This window comes from Pinus tabuliformis, chromosome 1_1 (assembly GCF_031772625.1).
Source record: "Pinus tabuliformis cultivar Carrire ecotype Pingquan chromosome 1_1, CPIR1, whole genome shotgun sequence".
NCBI lineage: Eukaryota > Viridiplantae > Streptophyta > Pinopsida > Pinales > Pinaceae > Pinus > Pinus tabuliformis.
This window is the reverse complement of record NC_142297.1, coordinates 443,388,096-443,409,607: the sequence shown is the minus strand read 5'-3', so window position 1 is coordinate 443,409,607 and position 21,512 is coordinate 443,388,096. Positions and strand designations below refer to the sequence as shown.

At 37.4% G+C, this 21,512-nt stretch overlaps 1 protein-coding gene across 7 annotated transcripts in view; it reads left to right on the top strand.

Annotated features, from left to right (window-relative positions):
- Positions 1-4,166: 4,166 nt before the first annotated feature.
- LOC149213642 (rab GTPase-activating protein 22-like) overlaps positions 4,167-21,512 on the top strand; it is a 51,329-nt gene continuing 33,983 nt past the window's right edge. For 2 of the 7 annotated variants that reach the window (XM_089392072.1, XM_089392071.1), the window contains exon 1: positions 4,167-4,487. In XM_089392072.1, coding sequence (XP_089248198.1) covers positions 4,282-4,487 — 206 coding nt within the window. In that variant the 5' untranslated portion in view covers positions 4,167-4,281. Of the gene's footprint in view, positions 4,571-21,512 lie in introns of all 7 variants that reach the window. The other 5 variants (XM_089392074.1, XM_089392073.1, XM_089392076.1 and 2 more) reach the window with 4 other exon arrangements.

The window sequence follows — 21,512 nt, the reverse complement described above, 5'->3', positions numbered from 1 at the left end:
CTATGAGCTCCCAAGTCACATAAACAGACAACCAGCTTGACCGCCACCCTCTTGGGGCTACGTTTCCACAAATAGATAGAGAAGGCCTCCTTTCACCACTATAGCCCACCAATTGCCAAACCCCCACTTCCCAACACCTAGAGTATGGAAACCAATACTTCGCTGCACTGGTTTTAACCCAATATGTAACACCCCACCAATGGGGTGATAAAAAAAGACTCGCGCAACCCACTCCCAAAATTGGAGTGAAGACATAATGCTTAAAAGCAAAGACCCATAAGAAAGGACTTACTTGAACCCACCGAGAATGCTAGAATTTGTTTGTCTACAAATACTCATGAACCTAACCAGTAAGAAGCTATCACCTGCCAATGCGAACCAGAAGCAATACAAACACGAACAAATGTTTTCCCCGTGATCCCAAATTAAGCAGTTATGCTTACCAATAAGACCCTTCTTTAATCATCATTGACCATTTGCAATGACATAGACCGTATTTCTAAGACGATTGATCATGAACTGGCTGGTGACCTATGCATACTCTATGTTGTCTTCGCCACCCACACAATCGACCATACATTGAGACCAAAAATAATGTAGCCAAACTACCACCCAACATTTATACGAAATTTTTCCCTTCTCGAGAATTTTATGCCTGCAATGCTAGTTGTCACAGCTGCTCGCTTTACATCTGCCCCTTGTCATGAGAAAGGGTCCCATCCGTGTCGGACTAGACAATTTAAACCATGATCCTTCGCCCCCATAGAGGTGTAAATTTTATTATTATTATTATCGCTGTTTTAGTTTGAAGTTATTTTTATTATAAAATACTTTTTTTATCGAGTCAAAATGTTTATAGGACATTAAATTACAACATCTCTACTATATTAGGCTAGAGAGCGCCTCTCTGTAACTCAAGATCTACCAAGCATAGAGAGGGATCACATGTCCTAAGATACAAATCTCTTTTAGAGTGAAAAGTGATTTGATGCCTCTAGGTGCTTGGTAAATTCAAAGTTCAGATGGATCTAGGTTGATTTAATTCCCCCCTTTAAAAAGGCTATATTCCACATGAATACCATGGGTCAATACCATGCGTTCTCATAAACCTGGAGCTCAAAAACCACCAATAACTTGACCAAGTCAACTTTACCTTAACTACCAAACAAAAATTAATAAAAATCATAATAATAATAACGTAGAATTTTTATTTTTATTGTTTGAAGTTATTTTTATTATATTTTGACCGAGTCAAATGTTTACATAACTTTACATTACAATATCCCTACCATACTAGCTAGAAAGCGCAAATATATTTATTTTTAATATAATTATAATTAATTATATATACATATAATTTTTTTACAAACTCTTCCATTTCCTTTTAAAGAAAGAGGAAATTGAATTCACTTTACTAACTAAACAAGAGGAAACTACGACGAAAGAGATAAGATTGACTTTGTTTTGTTTTTTTTTCAAGATATCATATTGCTTCTTTGCTATTTATATTGAATACAAAAACACATACAGGTCCAATTATACACCATTTAGAATAACAATTTATTTGTATCTGTCCAAAAACATATGACAACACTTACATAAATAATCACCAATACAATCTCTCATGACTTGAAGTACACACTTAACATTGAGTAAGTACCCAAAAAAAAAATTAAAAAAAAAACCTTCAATCTTCATAACTGACTACTTTGCTTTGTTAACATAAAAAATTACATATTAAACATAATTTTATAATTTATTTGATCTAAATGATGTATCCACTGTAAAGCAATTATAAGTTCAATATCCACACTGAGCAGTTATCAATGTTCCATCTCTCAACACAACTAATGTAAACTCCTCTCTAGATTGTGATCATCTTAGACGAATAAGTCCATCTTTGATTTGGTTCATGTCTTTTGGTTTGGCAGTTAGTGTTTGTCTTTTGGTTTTAGATATCACCGTCTACTTCTTAGCGTATTACTTGTCGTTAGATTGAAAACTCTGTTATGTAAATATTTATGGATATTTTGCATGGTTGGAAATCCACTTCGTCAAGTTTTATCTTTGTTATTATAGAGATCACCCACTAAGTTTACTCTTGTAATGTACCAATATTAACAGTTGAGAGGTTGCTCTATTGTACTTTCTTGTGGAAATTATGCATATTTTTATGTTTGCTATTACAGGGACCACCCACTAAGTTTACTCTTGTAGTGTACCAATCTTAACACTTGGTTGCTCTTTTGTATTTTCTTGCAGAAGTTATGAATCATTTTACAAGGGTAATAATAAAGATATGCCAAAGTAATTTTTTTTGGATATCAATAAAAATTAGTGGTCAAACATTACAAAAAAAAGTTATAAGTTCAGAGAAATTTGTTATAATTTATTTGATCTAAGCAGTTATAAGTTAAGGGAAATTTGTACAAGTTATCGAAAGGGGAGATAACTTTACCATGTGAGCATAAGGAAATAAAGCATAATTTTATGATTGATTTTATTTAGAGGATTTATGAACTTTTAAATAATTATAAATTTAGAATAAGAAAATAATCTTATTAAATATAATTTTATGATTTTATGGACTTTTAAATAATTATAAATTTAGAATAATTTATAATTAAATAATTATAACTTTAAAATAGTTTATAATTAATTAATTATAAATTTAGAAAGATTGATTTTGTTTTTCTTAATTAAAAAAATTATTAGAATAATTTATATAAATTCTAAATTTATAAGAAAAGTTTGACTTTGTTTTTTTAAATTAAAAATAAGAGGAAAAATAAAAAGTTTAATATTTATAAAATTTAAAAATAAACTAACATGATTACATTTTTAATAAAATAATATTAAAATAACATTTTAATAAAATAATGTTAAAATTATAATAATTATTTAAATTTCAACATATTATTATTATTATTTTTTAATATTTTAATAAAATATTATTGAGTTATAATGATTATTTAATTTTTCACCATTCTCTTTATTCCGTAATCTAAATTTTTAGTCTGCAAGCAACTTACAGATTTATAGTCTTATTTTTAGGATATTAATTTGTTATTTTTTTATGATGATGATTATAATAATGTGTTGGAGTTTTATAATTTTATTTTTGAGATATTAATTTGTTATTTTTTTTATGATAATAAGTTGGAGTTTTATAATGGAAATTGGTATCAAAATGGTTCATTGTTATCAGAAATAAATAAATATAATTAAAATTTATAATAATAGTTTAATTAATAATTTTATTTATTTATTATTATATATATCAAAATATTTTATATTTATACATTTTTTATTTTATTAAAAATATATATTTCTGCAACTCATTTTTAAAATTGAAAAATTTATATTCTTTTAGTATCACATATTAATGAGAAAATAAAAATAAAATACAATCTTATCCCAAAAAAAAATATTAAAACTTTTTTTTTTCTATAAATACTTTTTAATATTAAAATAAATTATATATTTCATATTATGATAATATAGAATATATAATAAAATAATTTTTTTAATATTTTATTATTTCATATTATGATAATATAAAATGTATAATTTTTTATTCATGTGTACTCGTGTAGTTTATATAGCTGTGATAATATTAAACTTAAAGTAAAACTATTACAATTTTATCATCTAAACACAGGTGAACATAAAATATGTCTATTAATAAGTTAATTTTAATTTTTTCATTACCGTTAAATATATTTACATAATAATTTTTTTTAATAATTTATAATTATTAAAAATATTTATACAATATTTTAAAAAATAATTTATAATTATTTAAATATATTTTTAAATTGCATAAAGAAAATTAATATTATAATTTCTTTTAAAACATTTAATTTATTAAAACGAAATAATCTAAATTTATAACTATAACCATTTTTAATTAAAATAATCTAAATTTATCACTATCACGATTTTTAATTAAATATTAAATAAAATTGAAAAAATATAATTAAAAAAATACATAAAACTTTTAAACTAATTAAACTGTATTATAAAATCGGAAAAACTATTACTTTAAATATATTTAAGATGTATAATCTATATACAAAAAAGTATGCCCTTAATACCGTATATACGACCTGAAACATATACGATGAAGAGGGTCTCCGGAAAACTCGCACCCATACAAATATCGCGGAAGCAAAAACAGCACCAGAAAACATTGAAGGGCTAAATAAGAAGTCGCTCACAACTACCGATATTTAAAGGCTCTAGGATCGAATCCCTTCATTTACAAATATACATATTGTCATGGTTGAACCCGAATTTATACAGAATATAGCTTCCCGGGGCTTGTTCCTGGCTCAGAAGTTGATGGAGACATCTTCCTCTTCATTTGGCAGTTTCAGCAGCATGAACCGGAAGAACAATGTGACCGGAACCACGGTGGTGATCACAGCCATAGCTGGCTTGGCAGTGGCGGCTGCGATCGGCGGAGCTCTGGTTTACTCCAGGAGGTAAATGAGAAAGAAACCCTCGGACGATGATGATTGTCAATTCTCAAAATTATATTGCGGGATCACAGGTTTTAAATGTTGAGGTAAAAAACAAAAATAGATTCCATGATTTTAGTTAACGAATTCACTGCGTCTTGTAAATTTAAACCAGATCTTCAACAATTCCCTCGTAAGTCCCTCCCTATTTGGTTTTGTTCGAAAAATTTGGACTGGAATATGGCTGACGATGAAATCTATTTGATTAGATTAACTAATGCCGAGAACTTAATTTGTCTGGTTATAACTGTACATGATTATGCAGTGGAGAATTGGATATTAAAGCGGAGACTGCGGTTTTATTTTCTCTTTTCGATCCCTCTAAAGGTTCATCTTCAGGAGTGGGAAAACTCCATTTGCATTAAATAAATGATGACATAAATCTATATGCTTTTGTTCCTCCGTTTGCCATTGCCAATACTAGGTCCAGAATTAGGAAATTTTTATTGCTGAGCCTATGATCAAATCTCTGAGGAAATTCTGAAGAACAAATATATGAGTAACGAGATAGTGAAAGCACGACATCATTGATCAAGTCTCTGATTATTTTCTGATTAAAGTCTGCTTAAATCTGTTTTTTGAGTTTGATTCTAAGAGAGATTTTATAGACCAGGTAGGTCTCAAAGGGCATTAAAGGCAAACACATACATATACATATTTACTTACACCGGTGTTCGATTAGATCTCATAATCATAGACTATAGTATGTCAGGTTGATCAATTTTTTGCAAACTATGAAGGTGATTTCCACCAATTATTTTGCAGGTTGCTGGTGTTAACACAGACTGCTGTGTTAAGTGTTAAGGTAGATTTTAGTGTGTGTAAGGTTGATCTTAGTTCAGCACCAAAAGGCCGCTTTAAACCCATGTCCTCACCTGTGGATAAACTTGGCTAGAATATACTAGACATTATTTTTGTTTCAAGCAATCTCGTTAAAGTGGATCGTCAGTTACATTGCACAAAAGTAATTTTAGTAGTACTGAAGTCTGAAACTGTTATTTGAATAAAACTTAGCACACTCACAGATGTAATCTGAGGGTGCAAATTTTTACCAAGAGAATTTCAGTAGTTTTCTTAAAATAGATCACGAGCTACTTAAAAATTGCTTGGAAGTCAGGTCAACAATCTCCCTGAAGTAGATATGAACTGCTTCAAGATTGCTCAAAATTTAGTTCAGATTAGTTGAATTTGTTTTTTGACTAAGGCTCGATAGCTTTGCACTGACGTTTCAACTTCTTCGAGAGTGTTAGTCTCCTGTAATGTTTGTCCCAGATATGGGTATCCATGTTTATTTGTGATTCTCCACTATTCCCTTATTGTATACGTATAGTTATTGATATTAGTGAATTATTCTATGTTGGCCATATTATAACAATCATTAATTATTATTAACCATTATTTAATAGATTCTTTCCAAATAATGTCTCGCAGAAAACCCTTTGAGTACCTACTACCTATGATCCACAGATGGTAAATGGGAAAAAATGTTGGTGCCTAAGTTCCCAGCACATAACCCCAAGGGAATAAAGAAAATTGAGTCCGTGACCTCTCCAACTTGGGGAAGAGATCTCACGTCTGGCTTATCACTGCTTGAGCTAACCCATGGAACAAAATCTGAAGGACTTTATGGGGTTGGGCTTTGATGTCAAGTCACAAGATTGTTTAATATCATCTCTTTGGGTGCAGCCGCACATTCAACCACTACCTTGAGTTAGATTCAATAATAATTATTAGTAATAAGTTTATTTCTAAATTTTTGTTCTTTTTTCCCAAGGAAAACCTCTTGGGGAAACCCAAGGGATGCTTCCCCTTGTTCGTGGATGGCATCCCTAATAAACCCATCGGCAAAGACTCTAGTGTGCTTCATCCATGGAGATTCGAACAAGGCATTTGCTGGATGGAACTAGTTGAATGCCCAGACAACTGATTAAGCTAACTCCTTCGGATAATTGTTTGTGTTAATTATAAGCAAAATACATAACAATATCTTGTCCCATCTTTAAAAGGTTTTGAGCTAAAAACCTAGGTAGAATAAGTTATTGTTGTAAGAATTGTTTATTTCCCCAAGCAACTTCTTCAGTTGGCAAATCTTTCATTTGTAAGGTATTCCTTAATATTCGTCGATCTGAAATTCCTAATGCATGAATCTATGATACTTTGAGGTTCTACTCAAGCTTGTCCCTCTTCATTGATCTCTGGAAGTTGGTTTGAGTGGGAATACATTTTTCCTATTACTTTGGGGAAACATGATAGATGAAAAATATGATGAATTAAGAGTTACTTGGCAAGTCCATTTCATAAGCTACTTCTGATCTTTGAAGTATTTTCTTACATTTCATAAAATCTTGGCGTTATTTAATCTAGTTTTAAGAGATATCGTTGTAATCTTAAGTGTATCCAATCCCCCTGTTTCAGTTCATGTCTAATTTTCCTTTTATTGGTTTGTTGTTTCATTCTATCTGGGCTGCATGCAATTTCTTCTAGGTATTTAAGAGCTTTTTGGGGATTTATTTGTATTGTGTTCTTTGAATTCTGAAATTTAAGTTTTCCATTCTACTATTTTACCAGGGGCAATCATTTTTACCATTGTCCTTGTTTATTTGTAATATACTATTGGAAATATCCTTTTAACATATGCTGACTACTTCTGTTTGACCATCTGTTTGTGGGTGATATGATGGCTAGTTTTGCTGCCATTTTCTCATGGAGTTCCTTTAAGAAATTACTAGTGAAATTGGGATTTCAAATTTTATGCATGTGTCCACGATTTGACTAAATCCAGTTTCTTTAGTTAATACATCATCAACACCCAAAATGACATCCCTCTTGATATTGGGGGATTTGTGATAAATATTTCTTCCCATCTTTACTTTGGGATTGGTAAAGGTTGTAAAAGAGATCTTGGAAAAAGTCATTGATAGACTAAGTTAATTATTGGATTAGTCATGCTGATGGGAAGTCACCCAAAAAATTGTTGAAGTATGTATGCATAGATTTGGTCGCTGCATTAGAGGTGCAAAATAATGCAAAATCATCAATGCAGTATGCACACCGCAGTGGACAACTTCAGTGTGAATTAGAGTGGCATATTGGTGTTGTGTCATAGACATGTTGCTATTTCTAGTTGTGCATTTCTAGCTGTATGACCCAGTCGTGCAATCTGAATGTGCTAGTTCTTCGCTTTACTATTTTGGCATGCTAATTCTTGTCACAAGCACTCGAGCACAAAACATTGTGAGTGCACTGACGTGGATAGACATTGGGCAACCCAAGGTTTTCATGCACAAAGCCCAATGATGACAACATATCAGCTTCCCTGCGTTTCTTTTTCTTCCCAACTTTTATACACCTGTTATTTAGGATATGCATAGACGAAAAATGGTATTGATTTATATTCCCTAGTAGATAGTTTATACACTACCCTAAGATGTAAAGGGGTTGGTTGTTTTGTTTTGTGGCGAGTGGATGAATTGATAGTTATTTGTTGTAAAGCTTCATATTGGTCATACCTCACTTTACTGATAGTAGTTGAGTTTGCTGCCCAATTCTTTTCATGCTAGTGTATGTTTGCTCTATGAATTCATTTCTCTCTAAGTTTGCTTCATAATTCATCTTGTCTCAAATTACTAAGGACTATGTATTACTATCAAGTTGAGCTCATCACAATTGTTGTTGTGGCTATGCTAATTCCACCTATGCATTCCCATTTAGACCAAATTGGTATTAGAGCATCACTACACACATAATTATTGGAGTCTATACACAGTTTATGCTAAATACTCATTCTCAGGAGGAAAAAACAATAGAGAATGCTTATGTTTGTGGCATGTAAGTGTCGAGGCTATCTATGGAGTGTTGAGAAACTAATGTGCTTATGTTTTAGGGTTGATTCCTCTTTCATGATAATTACTTGTGAGAGTTTGTTGGCATTTTCATTAAATTTATATTCTTCTTCATCAAGCAATTATCAAAATACATGAAACATGAAGATCACAGAAAGACAAAAGAACACAAAGATGTGTTAGTTTTGTAGCATCAGATGTGTTCTAGCCTTGAAATTTTGTGGAGAGGCTAGAATACATGAGATCTCCAAAACCCATAAATCGTTTCTGGAAATTCGCTTAGAAATGACTTAATTAGATTATTAACCAGTTTTTAAATATTTCCTAAGTCTAAACTTAGGAAATATGGTTAATTAATCAGTTTTAATTAAGTCAAGGCGTGAAACATCTAGAAAATCACATGGATCAATCCAGAGATGATCCTAGCCATTAAGTTTTAATCTTGGCAGCTGGTGCTTCAACAAAGGATTATAAGAGGAGGTCGATGTGTTGATGGAGAATACACTTGTGAGGTTTGATTTCTGAGTGGATCGATTTGCAGAGTAGCAGCGGTGAGTTGTCGGAGAGAGAGCTAGAGATTGAAGCAATGTGAGAGGGGCAGAGACAATGAGTCCGGAGGAGAGAACTCCAGATCCGGAGAGGCAACAATAAGAGGGTCGAGTTATCCCAAAGAGGTAGCAGAAGGGCTCACGCTGCGGTTTGGACGACCACTTTACTGAAGGCAACTCATGCCAGATATTGCCTGTGGGAGAAGGGAAATTCTCTTCAGTATTTTGCCCAGATTTTCTTGCTGTAGATTGTTAGTTTCAGGCATCCAGATTGTACTCAGATTTTTCAGTGCTGCATAATATTAAAACCCTCATCTGATGCACTGGTTTTCCCAAGTTGTGCTTTTCCGGGGACTTTTGTCCAAAAATAATTGTGTTATTTTTTATGTGTGTGTGTGCTAGCATTTCTTCGAGCATTTTATTCATCCACAGTTTTATTTGTGTAGATTGTAGTGAGATTTATTTAGTATTTGCCATAGCAAACTACAAATACATTGTTAAATAAAATTAGCAATTAGGAGAATAATTTCCAGTTGTTGCAATAGGATTCTAGTTTGGAATTTTCACATGGTATCAGAGTGCAATTGATCAGCCGGAGAGCTCAGAGGTGAAAAGAAGGAATTTTGCTGCTCAGTGTGGGTTGCAGGCCAAAATTCCCTGGGGTAGCGCAATCTTTTTTGCCAGAAGGCCGAGTTCTTGAGGAAGTCTGATTTTTGTGAGGGGCAGAAAAATTCGATCCTTCCAGATCAAGTGATTCCAGAGGTAGAGGGAGCAACTCAGTCATTTCGTTGGGCATATCTCTAGTTGGACGCAAAGGGTTTTGCAGCAGTTCGCTAGAGTAGAACCAGCGTCAGGTGGAAGAGAGAAGAAGCACACGAAGCAGAGGGAAATTTTCTCTTAGGGGATCTCGAGTTTTAGATATCTAATTTTTCCAGTTGCAGATTGGCATAGTTGTGAGAAGATCTTCTCACTCGAGAAGGGAGCGCGATAGCAGATTCAGCAGTCGAGTAGCGGAAAGAGGGAAGCAGTCGAGCAACAGAAAGAGGGAGATTTTCGGATTTATTTTCTCCAGTTTTAAGTCTCACAGATTTTGCAACTTTGCAGGGATGATCGTACGAGATTGCTGGAGGAGGTCGCACAAGTTAGCCAAAATGCAGATGGGCAGCAAATCGACTTCCTGTTGCCGGGCGAAGTGCAAGTTGTCTAGTGCGAGTTGCAAAGAAAAGAAGAGTCCTAGTTAGTGACTAAGCTCAAAAGGAGATAATGGGGTACCAGGTCCAGGTGGAGGGGAGTATGAGACTCTAGTGTGCCAAATGGGTAGGATGATAGGATACTTGACGAGTCCACCTCTTGGATCAATACCTTGCTACAGGGGGCCCATAGTATTCAGTAGTAGGATGGGTCAGTGACAGTTGATGCAGTCAGATGCTAGAGTGACAGTTGTAAACTAGTAGCAGTCAGATACTAAGGAGCGCAGTGCAGTGTTGACAACAAAGCAGGTGGCTTAGTGCAGAGTTGGCAACAACGCAGATTCTTTAGTGATAGTGCAGATGCTGACAACAGCCAGAGACTTAGGTGACAAATGCATTATATTGATCACAATTGATTCAGTATTTTGGGTGCTTTTCACTTGTAGATGTTGCAGTTGCAGCAACAACATATGAGAGGGAGTTGCAGTGTTGGCAGGAGTACAACAGGGTCAGCAGCAACACAAATGCAGCGTATATCAAAGTTGCGTAGTCGTTGGTGGGCAGTATGGCCAGACATCAGCAACGTGACAGGACTGCTGCTACAAGGTGTGAGGTAGCACTAGAACACATTCCTCGCTAAGAGGGAGTGTTCGTTTTTGTAGCATCAGATGTGTTCTAGCCTTGAAATTTTGTGGAGAGGCTAGAATACATGAGATCTCCAAAACCCAGAAATCGTTTCTAGAAATTCCGCCTAGAAATGACTTAATTAGATTATTAACCATTTTTAAATATTTCCTAAGTCTAAACTTAGGGAATATGGTTAAATAATCAGTATTAATTAAGTCAAGGCGTGAAACATCTAAAAACTCACACGGATCGATCCAGAGATGATCCTAGTCATTGACTAAGTTTTAATCTTGGTCGTTTGTGCTCCAACAAAGGATCATAATAGGAGGTCGATGTGGTGATGGAGAATACACTTGTGAGGTTAGATATATGAGCAGATCGATTTCTTGAGTAGCATCAGTCAGTGGCCAGAGAGAGAGCTAGAGATCGAAGTAGTGTGAGAGGGGCAGAGATAGTGAGCCCGGAGGAAAGATTTCCAGGTCCGGAGAGGCAGAGTTATCCTAGAGAGGCAATGCAGAGGCTCTACGCAGTAGCTTCAGCAAGGCAGATTGATTTGTTGGTGAGAAAAATCGTTCTTAGTTCCAGAGGTTGGGCAAAGGTTCCAGAAGGCCGAAGAGACAATTTCCTCAGCAGTTGGAGGCATAACGACTTCATCAGAGGCAGTTTCAAGCCACACGTGTAGGAGACAACACAGAGGCAATGCAGAAGGGCCCACACTGGGGTTTGGACGACCAGTTTGCTGAAGGCAAGTCATGCCAGAGATTGCCTGTGAGAGAAGAGAAATTCCCTTCAGTGTTTTGCCCACATTTTCTTGCTGTGGATTGCCAGTTTCAGGCATCCAGATTGTACTCAGATTTTTCGCTGCTGCTTAATATTAAAACCCTCATTTGCTGCATCAATTTTCCCAAGTTGGGTTTTTCCGAGGAATTTTGTCCAGAAATAATTGTGTTATTTTTTATGTGTGTGTGCTAGCATTTCTTCCAACATTTTATTCTTCTGCGGTTTTATTTGTGTAGATTGCAGTGAGATTTATTCAGTATTTGTTTTAGCAAATTGCAAATAAATTGTTAAATAAAATTAAAAATTAGGAGAATAATTTCCAATTGCTGCAATAGGATTCCAGTTTGGAATTTTCACAAGATGTAACCTCTCCAAGCCAGGGCCAAAACCCCACAAGTGGGAAAACCCAGAAAAATTCCTCTTATTATAGGGCCAGATCAAAGTGAGAAATCCAAGACCCAAGAATCCAACCTCCAAGAAGCCAAGTGAAGCCCTCCAAATTCTGTATCATCATAGTAGAACCCAACAATTTTAGTCACAGGAAATAACACCAATCTCAACCATAGTAACTCGCATCAATATCAGCTCTTATGCCACGAATGACTTGCTTTTATTTCAGATTATCTACAAAGAACTCACATAGACCTTCTGTCATAGAAAATTTGCATATATTTTAGATCTTCTACCATAGAAAGCTCACACATATATATAGCCCAGAAAACTCACACTTCTTTTCAGATATATAGCCTTAGGAATTCACAAGTAACCACAAGAGTATAGTTTCAGAACCTCACATATCACTACCTTAGAACTCATCACAGAAAAAGCACTGAATTGCTTGCCATTTGATGGAGGATGTGTTCCAATATATAGTTGTGCTCATATGCGAAAAGGCACATCTTTTGAGTGAGTCGACTTGTCATCCAAGAGGGCTGACTTGGCTTCTTGAGGTGAATTGACCCAAATTACATTTTGGAAAAATTCTTTTTCCTTTTTTTACAGAAGTCCAAATAGGACTTTGACTCTCTGACTCAATAAATCCTAGAAGCATGAAGAACATGCTTAACTAATAATAAAAATTTCTTTTTCTTCTTTTTGTTTTTTACATACTGTACATAATGATACAAGTACAATGATAATTATGAAGATTGAACCTATTTACACTTTTCAACATGGAGAAGAGTCGCAAGTTAGGGTCTATAGTGGAAGGACATGACTTGCTTGTTCTTGCAGAAACCCATGAATATGATGGCTGTAGGATCTCAAATTTGTCCTGTTACAAGAAGTGTTTTAGTGTGGAACCAAGCATCAAGGAAATAATCACACCCTCAATCATTGCATTTTGGTGAGGAAGTTCAACACTTAGCACTGTTACATATGGTTGGAACTGAAGAATGGCAGTGACATATCGTCATGGTACCTTGCTATTTTGTTCCTCAAAAGTTGGATCTCTACAAGCAAGAAGAATGAGTAGTGAGGAACATACTAGTACCTTTTGGAAAACATAGGAACTTAAAAGTAGAGGGGACATCCTATGAGTAACAGATTTCAACGTTTGAATAGGAAATTTGCAGCCAGCACACTATGTAGAGAATGAACAACCCCCTATGGTTAACAAAAGATGATGAAAAATGGAAAATTGTTAAATTTTAGGTATGTTCTATGCTTAGAGCAATTTATTTCAATTTTCACAGTTAGCTCAATATCTTTTCCAGAATAGCAATCACATCAGCATTAAAGTAAACATCAAATAGAACATAAACATAAATCGCAAAAGACAAGCCAAGACAAGAGGACACAAGATGTGGTGCTAGCCAGGGACAAACCCCAATGTGGGGAAACCCTTGATCAATTCTTCTTATATGTTCTTCAATAGTTCAATAGAGAGAGAGAGAGAGATAGTACGTTTACAACAGAATTCAACTCTTTGACTTATCTAGATAAGAGTATAGATTATCTCTAAGAAGATGATACATGATATCAGTTGAAGACATGCTGCTTCAACTGATTCTCCAAGTTGACTCCTTCACCTATTGTTGTGCTGCATTTCGTCATCATGCTGCACCTCACCGTGCTGCACCCATCATCACTATAATGCATCTCATCATGCTTCATTAATTATGACTGTACCCATCACTGTTCTGCATTATGTGCCATTGCTGCACCATGTTGTGATACTGACCTATGTGCTGGCTGCATCTTGCTTGCTTATTGTCCCTAGCTTGCTTGTTGTATTTGCTGCTAAGTACCATACAACTGTCCTAATGTTAGTTAATTGTCCCTTGCGTGCTGCTCTCCTTCGGAGACAGATGCTCTGGTTGTTCCGGCAGTTCTCGGCAGTTCTGGCAGTTCCCGGCCGTTCCGGCAATTCCGGATGTTCCCGACAGTTTCGGCTTTTCCCAGCAGTTCTGGCTATTCTCAACAGTACCGACGGTTTCGGCAATTTCGGCTATTCCCAGCAGTTAGGGAAATTCCCGACAGTTCCGGCAGTTCCAGCTATTCCCGGCAATTCCGGCTATTCCCGCTATTCTTGTTAGTTCCGGTAGTTTCGGCTTTTCTCGGCAGTTCCGGCAGTTTCGACTTTTCTCGGCAGTTCTGGCTTTTCCTTGCAGTTCCGGCTATTCCCAACATTTTTGGCTGTTCCCAGCAGTTCCAGCTATTCCTGGCAGTTCCGGCAATTCCGGCTATTCCTAACAATTCCCAGCAGTTTCGGCAATTCCGGCTATTCCTGACAATTCCCAGCAGTTCCGACTGTTCCAGCTTTTGCCCTCTAGATTAGGCAGCGTTATCCCTTAGGATCTCTCCTCCTACTTAAACCCAAAGACAAGTAGAGAGGAAGAGATCCCAAGTGTGTTGAAATGACTTGAAGGCCACCTCTATTTATACTAAAACGTTGAGAACAAGTGGGGTTTATTTGGTTGTTGGCCGACCTTGACGAATTGTCCCATAACACAAATAAATTCATATCTCCATGAATACTTATTAGAATCGGATGATCTTTAGATCAATCCTACACCTCTCGATGAGAGGGATCCAAGAAAAATATCAGCTTCCATTACTAAGATGACCCACATGGAGTTTGGCCCTAGTTGCTAATTTTAACACTTCCTCTCAACTAGGGAGAACTCCATCTGCTGATCCATATGTCCAACTGTACTATCTCTACCATCAGTGCTCTGCACTGCTCTGCTCTGCTGAACCATGAAGAAAAAGAATTGATCGAGAATGTCTCATACCATTCTCTACTGACCCGAAGTTAGTTTCATCTGAAGAGAGTGTGTTACATCATTCTTATTGGCCCGAAGTCAGTTTTATTGATCCCAGATCAATATTACAAGAGAGTTTCTCAAACCACTCATACTAATCCCAGATCAATGGAGGTCATCCTAGCATAGGGAGTACGGTAGATACATCGATGCGTCCATCGATAGTACTACTATGGTCCCTAACCCCATTTCCCTGCTCATTGATTAGATGAGAGGTACTTCCCATGAGTCCCAGACTGCATGGGTAGGATGCCTCAACAGGAGAACTAATCATCCTGTCCATAGGAGAACGAATCATCCTGCCCCAAAGTCGCCATGGGAGAACTAATCATCCCGACCCACAGGAGAACTAATCATTTGTTTCACAGTTGCCACGGGAGAACTAATCATCCCGGCCCATAGGAGAACTAATCATCCTGTTTCACAGTTGCCATGGGAGAACTAATCATCCCAGCCCACAGGAGAACTAATCATCCTGTTCCACAGTTGCCACGGGATAACTAATCATCCTGTTCCACAGTTGCCACGGGAGAACTAATCATCCCCACCCACAGGAGAACTAATCATCCTGTTTCACAATTGCCATGGGGAGAACTAATCATCTCGGCCCTCAGGAGAACTAATCATCCTGTTCCACAGTCGCCACGGGGTATCATAGGGGAAGGTTGAACCTATCATTCTGTACATAGTGCACCACCAGGGGAGGGTGAGTCGACCTGTGGTCGTATGTTGCTCCAGTAAGTACCCCAAGCCCCCCAGAGCTCCCAGAGCTCAATGCATGCAAAATGCAGGACCCTTATAAGAAGGTCTCTCAACGACTCCAAGTCATTCGGGAAAGTCACAGATTTGACCTTTCCCCGGGGCTTTGACAAAATGTCTGCGACCTGTACATCAGTCTCAATGCGATGGAGCCTCCTCGCTCATCGACTTACCATATCCCAGATAAGGTAGTATCTGATGTCTATCTGCGGGAGCAATAATCGAATACGGGATTCCTCAATAATCGAATCCCCCCTTTGGTTGTCACAGTGGTATTCATCATGTGTACAAACAGCGCACTTAAGAGCTTCTGCAACCATGCAGCTTCACACGAGATCATACTCGTAGCTATGTATTCGGTCTCAGCGGTGCTTATAGCAACCGACTTCTGCTAACTGCTCATCCATGATATCGAAGTAGAATCCAAAGAGAACCAGCATTGAGAAGTGCTCTAGTGATCCTCCACGCTGCCTGCCCAGTCAGCATTCGAATAATCATGCAGTTTCATATTTTCGGTAGTGTATCTCAATCCATGAGAGATTGTGCCTCGAAGATATCTCAGAAGATTCTTGGCACCAATCCAGTGACGCTCAACCAAATATGAGCTCACCATGCTAACTACAAAACATATATCCGGATGGAAGTTCACCAAGAACATCAATGCGAATGAGTTTATGAAACTCAGAGGCATTTCCCAAATCTGGTCTGACATCACTACCATATAACTTCTGAAAGTTAAGATCCTCGAGGTAGTCACAGGCTTGTAGTTTATCATTCCACATCTGGAATCCAACTCCTCTTACTTCTGCAAATGAGAGGGTCTGCACCTGTCAGAAATAGGTTGTTCTCATAAGGTGCTGGTATGAGAGATCTATCAGCCACAACCTTCAAACAATGGTTTGGATTGGCTTCACTCTTAGTGAATCTCAGCTTCATCTGATAGCTATCAATCCTCTCATACTACGCTCAGGGAGTTTTGCTTCAAGCCATAAAGGGCTTTCTTCCACCTGCATATGTGAGATTCCTGATCATCAATCTCAAACCCCTCGGGTTGTTCCAAACCTGTGGACCTGGTACATGAGGGGAATGGTCCCCTTGTAAGATTTTCCTTTGGTACATCTCAGACATGTACTTTCATGCTCTTTTTGAATTCAGGCATCCCTGTCACCATCTGACTCACAGACCTCTATGTGTCAATGGACATGGTCCCCAGTGGACTTCCTGCAACTTGATACAACCCTGAACTCAAAAACATCTTTGAAAATTCTATTTTCAAACACGTACCTTTCCATCGATGAGTGCCACCCTATAACCTTTGACTTCCATTGCTGAAATGGACACCAGGTTCTTCTTGTGATCAGATACATAAAAGAGATTCTATAAATGAATTGAGCTACCCTCATTCAATTGAGGGGTAACATTCCCTACACCCTTTCCGGGATAGGTGGCATCAACTCCAAGTATAATTCCACGATTGTTTCCATCTCTACCAAATTAGAGAGTGCACCCTTCTATCCAATGAAGTGCCTTGAAGCACTACAATCAATAAACCAGATTCCCAAAGAATCTGAAGGAGAGGGCTAATACAAGATAACGCTTCTTTATATAAACATAAACAACATTTGATTCTTCATTCCTGGGGTTCCTTGCTTTTTTTGAAGAGTCGGCCATTTCCTTGATGACTTGCATTACTTGTCATTCCTTTGATCATTGAAGATGTCCCTGGAATGATTGTTATCTTCATCAAGAGATGTGTCTCTGCCATTTGGACACTCCTTCGCATAATGGTCGAACTTATTGCAACCAAGGCATTTGTCTTTCCTTCCACCTTTAGATCTGGACTTCCCAATGAAGTGATATTTAGGTAGGCCATCAGAAACTTCTGCTGCGCTATTCTGATAATATTCTTTGCTTCAACTTCACCCTCGGTGAATTTGACGAGGGATGAGGAATCCACTGATCCTTTTGTCCTTTCCCCACTGTCTTCGGTGATTGCTCTTTCACTCTTGCTTGGGCATTGTCTTCATCTCAGCTTCATTACCATGTTAAATTTTAGGTATGTTTTATGCTTAGAGCAATTTATTTCAATTTTCACAGTTAGCTCAATATCTTTTCCAGATTAGCAATCACATCAGCATTAAAGTAAACAGCAGATAGAAAATAGACATAAATCGCAGAAGACAAGCCAAGACAAGAGGACACAAGATGTGGCGCTAGCCAGGGACAAACCCCAATGTGGGGAAACCCTTGATCAATTCTTTTTATATGTTCTTCAATAGTTCATCAGAGAGAGAGAGAGATAGTATGTTTACAACAAAATTCAACTCTTTGACTTATCTAGATAAGAGCATAGATCATCTCTAAGAAGATGATACATGATATTAGTTGAAGACATGCTGCTTCAACTGATTCTCCAAGGTGACTCCTTCACCTATAGTTGTGCTGCATTTCATCATCATGCTGCACCCATCATCACTACGCTGCATCTCATCATGCTTCATTAATCATGATTGTACCCATCACTGTTTTGCATTATGTGCCATTGTTGCACCATGTTGCGATACTAACCTATGTGCTGGCTGCATCTTGCTTGCTTGTTGTATTTGCTGCTAAGTATCATACAACTGTCTTAATGTTAATTAGTTGTCCCTTGCATGCTTCACTCCTTTGGAGACAGATGCTTTGGCTGTTCTGGCAGTTCCTGGCAGTTCGGAATGTTCTCGGCTGTTCCGGCAATTCCGGATGTTCCCGGCAGTTCCAACAATTCACGATGTTCCGGCTTTTCCCGGCAGTTCCGGCTATTCCTGACAGTTCCAGCAATTCCGACTATTCCTAAGAATTCCAGTAGTTCCGGCAGTTCCAGCAATTCCGGCTATTCTCGACAGCTCTGGCAGTTCTGACTATTCCGGGCAGTGCCGACTATTCCCGACAGTTTCGACAATCAAGAAGGATGCATATACTTAGCTAAGACATGCCTTCTATATGCTAATCATACGCTGCCCTAAGCCGCAGGAAGGAGGCCTAGAAGAGGCCCTAATCTCATGCCTGAAGAAGCCTTAATTCACTGTTACAAATACAACTAACATTGCAAAGGAAGCCTAGCAACAACAATGTTAATTACAACTGTTCTATATGTTGGGGGCAACTGTCTTTATATTAGAAGTCTGAGGGTATTGCTGCCATTTAGGAACTTGGTAGCTAGCTACTTTGCTAGGATGCAAGCCATAGCAAGCAACTAAGGCTGTTCCATGACAGTAGTGCAGTATTGCAGTATGCAACATATAGGTGACAACATGATGGATGCAGCATGGTGCAGCACAGTGATGATGGGTGCAACATGGTGCAACACAGTGATGATGGATGCAGCATGGTGCAACACAATGATGATGGGTGCAACATGGTACAACACAATGATGATGGATGCAACATGGTGCAACACAGTGATGATGGATGCAGCATGGTGCAACACAGTGATGATGGACATGGTATGATGGGTGCAACACAGTGTTAAGTACAACATGGTGATGGAATCCCCTGAGTTCAGATCTGCTATCTCATGTGTCATCTTCTTAGAGAGGATCCCTGCTCTTATTTTTTCAAGTCAAAATGTTGACTTCTGATGTATACGTACTATCTCTCTCTCTCTCTCTGCTGAACTATTGAGGAACATAAGAAGAATTGATCTAGGGTTTCCCCACATTGGGGTTTGTCCCTAGCTGGCGCCACATCTCGTGTCCTCTTGTCTTGGCTTGTTTTCTGCGATTTATGTTTATGTTCTATTTGCATTTTACTATCATGCTAAATGTGATTGCTAATTTGGAATTGATATTGAGCTAATATGGAAAATTGAATTAAATTTGCTCTCAGCATAGAACATACCTAAAATTAACAGGTATGGACCTTTACGACTCTCTTCTCTCCTTTGAATGGCACCCTGCACTGGAAAACATTATGGTTGTGCTTATGGCAATGTCTACATTTAAATGGTATTCCTTCGTAGTCTAGAGTTTGCATGTGCGATACCCTCTTATGTATAATCTACGTTTCACTCTATTTCACTCCATAATCCTCCACGAATGTCCATAAGAACTAAAACCCTTGCTACTGTTAATTCTTTAGTTTCAAAGAAGGATGTATCGACGTTAAGTAGCTTACCCAAATTGGAGCAAATTGTAGAGAGAGCGCCTCGTGTCCAAAATTTCATGGGGAGCTCAGGCATGTGAATCCAGATGGGTATTTTATCCATCCTATCCTTGTTGGGGTCGAAAAGTGGATTTCAATGCTTGAGGAGAAGGGGTGTTGAATGAATGTGCTAATTTTTTTGAAGTCCCCAGGAGGCCTCCTCCTTGTGTGGGAAGATCAATGTAAACCACCCTTTGACTAGAAAATGAAGATAATCCCGATGGAGAGGCCGAGGATTAAGGCGGATTGAGGTGGGCTCCCCATGAGATTGATCCTCTTCTTCCATGCTCTATAGTTGGAGGCTCCTTCTAGCTTGTTTTCTTGACTTCATTGAGGTTGCCATAGACTTTGTAATGCTTTCCTTATTAGATAATAGGTCTTCCCCTTCTTATATGATCCTTCTTTTTGACCCTTTCAATAGATCTTCAAGTTGCCTTTTTCTTTCCTCCACCTTAGCTTTGAAACCATTTTAGAAAACCAAAACGATAGAAAGATTTTCTTAAGTTGACAATTACTTGTGATATTCTTGAATTCTTATTAACTTTATTTATGTTCTTCTTGTATCTTCTTTTCATCAAGCAATCATCAAAATAAAACATGAAGATCAAGGACACCAAACGTAGGCACTCAGCGATGACTAAAACCCCTATGAGGGGGAAATCCTAGTCAAACTCTTCCACTAGTAGATTCAAATCAGGATGAGACAAGCCAAGACCCTTTAGACCTAGACAAAGACTTCCAATCACCAAGTTAGCCCTTCCTTCAAGTAGATGATCTCAGCCAAAGTGTCAACTTCCTCAAATGTAGCTTCAATCCAGAATTTCGACCCCCAACTTCAGAATTTCGGCCCCCAGCTTTAGAATTTCAGACTTGTAATTAATTCAGTCCAAAAACCCGTAAAATTCACACGTGTGAGAGAGATGCCCAAAAACTTAGATTTTCCTTCTTTCTTGTATTAGGTCTCCTCCCACACTTCGCTCTCTTTTTCGTCCTCTTTGTCTTTGTAGATTGAACTTGTGTGAGTGTGTTTTCAAGTGATTCGGGCTGCCTCTATTTATATTGCTTCCATAGGGTCGAATTGCCTCCAGTAGGGTTGACTTCTCCAAGACAGGGCCGACTTAGTGAGGAGGGACAAAATGATTATTTTGACTAAAAAATAATTTTTTTCACATGATAAAAAAGCCCAAGAAGGGTTTAATAAATATGACAATGACTCTCTTGACACTTGACAAAACCTAGAAGCCTTCAATGGAGGCTATGCCCTAGAAAGAGCATGAAACCTATGCTTCAAAAATATTTTTCTTTTATAATAAATTTTTTCTTTTGACAAATATAATTATGAAGACAGACACTAGTTACATTCTTCAACAGGTGTTACCTACTGGTGGTGTGTAACATCTGGCTCCAATTGGGACATGAGCTCTCAGTAGAGTGCACAAACATACTCGAACAGAGAGGTCATGATAACACCAACAATCTCTTGGGACCGTAGACCTGTTACTTGCGCATTCAAAGGCAAAGCGCATGGGGCAACATGTTTCTATGGTGTCTTTTGATCGCCCATGCTTTTCTTAGTCCTAAAAATCAATAGGAAATAATTTCTAAATGCAATTAATCTAAATGCATTCTACTCTAGCATGATAACATAATATGATGTTAGTTCTAATGCAAAAATTAATATGCAATGCATCCTACTCTAATATGAATATTACATCACACAAGTACTAAGTGTAATCATAGACCCAATGCAACCAACATATCATCCAGTCAATATGAAAACAATTGCCCTTATACT